This window comes from Megalobrama amblycephala, linkage group LG14 (assembly GCF_018812025.1).
Source record: "Megalobrama amblycephala isolate DHTTF-2021 linkage group LG14, ASM1881202v1, whole genome shotgun sequence".
Taxonomy (NCBI): domain Eukaryota; kingdom Metazoa; phylum Chordata; class Actinopteri; order Cypriniformes; family Xenocyprididae; genus Megalobrama; species Megalobrama amblycephala.
In genome coordinates, this window is record NC_063057.1 from 38,941,520 (window position 1) to 38,947,596 (window position 6,077).

At 37.8% G+C, this 6,077-nt stretch overlaps 1 protein-coding gene across 1 annotated transcript; it reads left to right on the forward strand.

Moving 5' to 3' along the window:
- Positions 1-226: 226 nt before the first annotated feature.
- Positions 227-5,845, forward strand: LOC125244940 (complement C1q-like protein 2). Its single transcript, XM_048155341.1, has 4 exons — positions 227-415; positions 581-634; positions 1,446-1,577; positions 4,751-5,845. Exons 1-4 carry the CDS (start codon positions 379-381, stop codon positions 5,041-5,043), a joined length of 516 nt encoding a protein of 171 aa, XP_048011298.1. The 5' UTR covers positions 227-378; the 3' UTR covers positions 5,044-5,845.
- Positions 5,846-6,077: the final 232 nt, after the last annotated feature.

Sequence of the window (6,077 nt, forward strand, 5' to 3'; positions counted from 1 at the left end):
ACAGAGCAGAAAGAAAAGAACAGAGAACTGACCGCCACCGTTACAGAGCAGAAAGAAAACATCAGAGAACTGACCGCCACCGTTACAGAGCAGAAAGAAAAGAACAGAGAACTGACCGCCGCCGTTACAGAGCAGAAAGAAAACATCAGAGAACTGACCGCCACCATTACAGAGCAGAAAGAAAACATCAGAGAACTGACCGCCACCATTACAGAGCAGAAAGAAAACATCAGAGAACTGACCGCCACCATTACAGAGCAGAAAGAAAACATCAGGGAACTGACCGCCACCGTTACAGAGCTGAAAGAAATCAACAGAGAACTGATCGCCGCGGATACAGAGCAGAAAGAAAACATCAGAGCTTTAGAGATAAAACAGATGTTTATCCTGGAAGAGCTGAACAAGAAAAATGATGGTATCTCACCAAAATATTATCAATGATCCTCAAAGTAAAACACCAATGCAATACATTGTATAGTGTAAATGTTAGTGTAAAGTTGAGTGTATATTGTGTAAATTGTGTTATCTGTTAAAATAATCAGTGTAAATGTCATTTAACAGAATCTTTATTCCTTCACAGAAATTTCAAATCTTTCTCTGAGTCAAGTGGAGGAGTTGAGAAAGGAAAATAGAGGTGAAAGTGTGCTTGAATGATGTTAAAGGGTTAGTTCACCCAAAAATTTAATTTATGTCATTAATTGCTCACCATCATGCCATTCCAAACCCGTAAGACCTTCATTCATCTTCAGAACAGAAATTATGATATTTACAACCAGTGTTTATGTCAGAACAGCGGCTCAGTATTGGCCGATGTTGGTCATGTGAGCAGCACGATGTATGTGTGTGATGCTAATGCAGGAGCCGGCCAATACTAAGCCAGTGTTCAGACATAAACACGGAAGCTCTGGACGTAAATAGCATACCAGAATGACAGGGAAAACAAATTTGTTGAATTAAGTTGTTATTTTTGTTTTGTTTTTGCACACAAAAAGTATTCTCATCTTTTCATAACATTAAGATTGAAACACTGCAGTCACGTGGCCTATTTTAATGATGTTTTTACTTTTCTGGACCTTGAATGCGGTACATTCATTGCTTTCTATGAATAATTAAAAAAACTCGGATTTCATCAAAATATCTTAATTTGTGTTCTGAAGAGGAACGAAGGTCTTACGGGTGTAGAATGACATGAGGGTGAGTAATTAATGACAGAATTTTAATTTTTGGGTAAACTAACACTTTAAATTCACTGTATACATTCTCAGCATAAAACAGGAATATTGTAATTTAACTGAATCTTTATTCCTTTACAGAAATTTCAAGTCAAGTGGAGGAGTTGAGAAAGGAAAATAGAGGTGAAAGTGTGCCTGAATGATGTTAAATTCAGAGTATACATTCGTAATACAGTAATATATCACAGTATTGCTTATGTTTTTCAATAACAGACAGAGAAATAGCTTTTTCAGCTTCACTGGTGGAATCTGGCGTTGAATACATTGGTCCTTTTACCACTGAAATCACACTAACCTACAAGAAAGTCTTCACAAACATAGGGAACGCCTACAACCCAGTTACAGGTAATTATCAATGAAATGGAGTCATAAAACTCAGTTTATAGTAATGAAAACCTTCTGCTCCATTCAGACCTCTCTGTGTAACGTAGCGGGACTCATGGTAAGATCCATATGCAAGCTTTTATTACAAAATTAAGCGTGGTCGTACAGGCAGGGTCTGAGCAGGGGCAAACAGGAACAGCAAGGGCTAGGCAGAATCGTAGTCAGAGAACAGGCAGAGGTCAAAAGGCAGGCAGCTATCAATCAACGAACAGTAGAACCAGACAGGGATCAGAAACAGGAACCGTAACCGTAACAAACAGGATGAACGCTTGGAAATGTTACACAGGGAAAACAAGACCTAGCCGTGAGGTGATGTGTGTAAGAGTCTTTTATAGTCCTGGTAATGAGCTGCAGCTGGGTGTGGTGATTAGTGATTAGTGTTAAGTGTGTGCAGGTGAGTGGCAGAGAGGATGATGGGAGATGTAGTCCGGGAACTGACAGGAACAGACGGTGATCATGACACTCTGCAGCTGTGCAACACATTTATTTACGGTTATGTATATTTTCAGTGTGCTCTAGTCACTTATGTAGAAAATCAGCTCAATAGGGAAATATTAATAATTAATCATAAATATTTGGATAAATTAATTGGATTAACTTGAAAGGCATTAATTTCTTTTTGACTGAGTGAAATTATCAGGAAAAGTTTATTTAAAAGTGGACTAATCCTTTAAAGTATTTAAGGACAAAAACATGAACTTTATTGGCTTTACTTCAAGTCAGCTCTCACTTTACTATGCGCTCGTACACTTGGCACAGCCCTTGTGACAGTTCTGTCATTAATTAATATGAATTAGTATAATTAGCCTTTTGCTTGACTACGTTATTGTAACGTAGTCAAGCTTTCCTGTAGCTCAGTGGTTAGAGCATGGCACTAGCAATGCCAAGGTCATGGGTTCGATCCCAGGGATTGCACATACTCAGATACAAATGTAAAGTATAATGCAATGGAAGTCGATAAGATAAAAGCGTCTGCCAAATGCATAAATGTAAATGTAACGTAGGAAACTGGACGATGGAGTTGAAGATCCACGTGCAGGCTTTATTAAAATGAGCGTAGTCGTACAAGCAGAAATCAAACACCAGAAAACAGATACAAGAAGTCAAGGCAAAAGAGTAATCCAAAACACAGGCAATGGTCAAGGTAGGCAACAAACGATCAAACAAGGAAAACTGTCCAGGGTCAAAAACAAAGGCAAGGACAAGGAAACACAGAGACAAGGTCGGATACAGGGCTAAACAATACTCTGTAATGAGTGTGTGTGAGTGCAGCTTATAAAGGGAACCTGATGGGAAACAGGTGTGAACGTGATCAGTGCCTAGCTGAGGGATTGTGGGAAATGTAGAGTCCAGAGTGAAGTGACTGCATGTGTGAAATGGAAAAGTCTTAATGGTGAAATGGAGTCCTCTGGTGGGGAGTGAGAGGAAGCAGCAGGTGACGGAAATGTGACAGTTATCAAACAGCTAATAATGTGTTACACACACCGTTCCTGTTCTTCATCCCTTGAGTCAGACAGCCTTCTAACAATCAGTATCCTTGCAAACGTTTTGAACAACTCAGAACATCAGTGGAGAAAGGCATATAGTTCATCATAACATCGTAATAGACTCACTATATTGATAAATCTACACAATTTTTCATATCAACAGAAAATATACCGGGATAACCTGGCTTCTCTCGAGACTTTCCTGCTTCAGAGCAGTCATAGTTAATGATATGCTAAAGCCTTAAACTTAAGAGTACAATGTATTATAACCCCAGATGAAGCCTGCATTTATAATGCATTATAAGGATATTTTTAATGTATTATAACACAAACATAATGTCTTATAAACAACCTTAAAATGTGTGGTTTCATATCTTTTACTTTCCGAAATCTCATATTTTGACATTGTTTACTTAAGAACACAAACTTTTATTAACTAAATAATGAAAACATAACTAACCTAATTAAACACAAACAATGTGAAAGTGGATTAAACCAGGAACAGGAAATGAAGCTATGAAAAAGAGTCATTTAACCATATGAAAGAACCATCAGTTTCTGATTTTAAAACAAAGGTCAATTGTGACCTTTACCGTCACAATTGAAGCAGTCTGTGAAGTCTCTGAGGAAGGTTTTGATGGTTCCATGAGTCAATGGTGTTTAAGTTGCAATCGATTTCTTCCGCGTTGAATGAAGAAATGATGACGCACTCATGCTGCTAGTTTGACTAGAGGAAGTTCCACATGGCTTGATGTGTTAGGGCCTGCGACCTTGCGGTCGGACCAGGTTTCTAATCTCACACGCACATTGACCAGGAGAAGAAGGTAGAGAGAAGGAAGGGAACTTTGTGTTGGCTTCTAAGTTCCAATGAAGTCACACCTCTTGGGTTTTGGCTTGACCAATAGGAAAGGTGCACTTTCCAAGCGGGAAAATTCCTCTTTTGGGAGGTTTTATGGCCCTTTGTTTGGAGCATGGTCAGAATAGGTCTGGCAGTTTGTGTCCATTTATGCACCGATTAATATAACAAACACACACTGCATTCTATGAGGAGGTCATGTACACTAAAGTGCGAGTTGTTAAATGAGCATTCAATTTGATAGGAGACACAATAAAGGTGTGGTTACACTAACTTGTAGTTCTATCATAAAGCATGCGTAAAACAAAATACAATGCAAGAGACACTATACAAGACAGTAATAATCATGCAAACAATGTCATAGGATGCATGTTTCTTCATAGGTTTCCTATGAATGAATGTGGAAGAGTCATTTTTATGAGCATTATGTGTGTTTTAATAAGAGGAATGGAGTGAGAGTTGACTCTTTCACATTCTTTTTAATGAGAAGATGAGCACTGGACTGCTGCATGTAAGTGGGGAAATATATTTATTTATTATTCAGAATGCACAGTTGGAAAGAAAATATATTTATAGAAACATTTTAGATGGTTCAAGATAATTCAGTGTTTTAATTAATTGACAGCCATAAAATGTAGTGATAATCTGTGTTCTCGTGTATGTAGGTGCGCTGAACCCTGTTACCTGAAACTCATGAGTTGTAATGAGTAGAATGCAGAAGTAGTTGTGCAAGTAAGCAGTCATACAGGAAACAGCTGATTCTTTTCTTTATGTCTTGTTATTTGATTCAGGTATTTTCACAGCCCCACTGAAAGGAGCGTACATGTTCAGAATCTCAGTGTATGGTGATGGCCCAACTGCAGCAACTGCAGCCATTTTTAAGAATGGAGACCAGGTGGTTATAGCACATGCTTATCACAATGTGAATTCGTTAGCCTCTTCAAATGGAGTTGTGTTGGTCCTGGAGGTTGGAGATGTTGTATATGTGAGACTTTGGTCTGGTAGGAGGTTAATTGATAACCAGGATAGCCACAACACTTTCAGTGGTTTCCTACTGTTTCCTTTAAGAGAACAAGAGCTTTGAAGAATGTGATTCCAATAATTCTGAACCTTCAGCATATGATTTAAGATTAAAATCATGAAGAATCATTAGCATATGAATTTGTCGTATTAAGGATTATGTGTTTGAAATTTTCTATATATAATTGTATGTCTAAGAGCTGTCTATATGTAACTTATATGACAGACAAGACCCATGAATATCGCATAACTCAAAAGTGTTTTATTAAAGCAAATTACTAGAGAATAATGACTAATATTGTTTGAACCTCTTACTGAGAGAAAGTATGTATTCTAATCAGTATGTTTTGGGAAAGTTTTCTGGTCAGAGCTAGAGCTTGAAGAAGCTGCGTATTTGTGTGTGTGTTTCTGGCACTCATTCGTCACAGGCACAGCCTCTGATGTTCTGTGAACAACTGGCATGCGGAGGAGGTAAAAGGACAATCTGATAGGACAGTTGGAGCCTAGAAACTCAGATTGGTGACCTTGTGCTTAAAGCTGTATTTTGACTGACGTCCTGATAATCTATGGAGATATACTTATGACAAACAGCCATATGTGGGAATTTTCTAAGTTTATCTATTTCTTAACTAATCAGAATCATTAATCTGAAGTAATGACGTAGTTTAGTGACCTGTGTAAAGTTATAATTGCTGTGGTTTTGTGAATGTACGGCAGAGCAGCTGACGAATTCCTTGTGAGTGTTGAAGCTGACTTCTGCTGATGAAACTGCAAACTATTCTTCAGTAAAATTTTCTTCAATTAACTGCATCTCTGACTCCTGGTCTTTGTTCATCATATCTGGTTCTTGGGTCTTTAACTGTAAAATCCCCTTCACCACAGCAAAACAAATACTTGCCTATAAGTAAGTTCTTAATTAATAAATAAGTAAACAAAAAAAAAAAAACAGAACAAAGAAAATGACAATAGGATAAATAAATACAAACATAAAGATACAGATACAGATAGAAACAGTGCTTTAAGTTTAAGGAAGACTGAAGATGGCTTCCAGGGACTGGGTGTCGTGTTTGACTTGTCCACAGGTCTGAGTGGTCACAA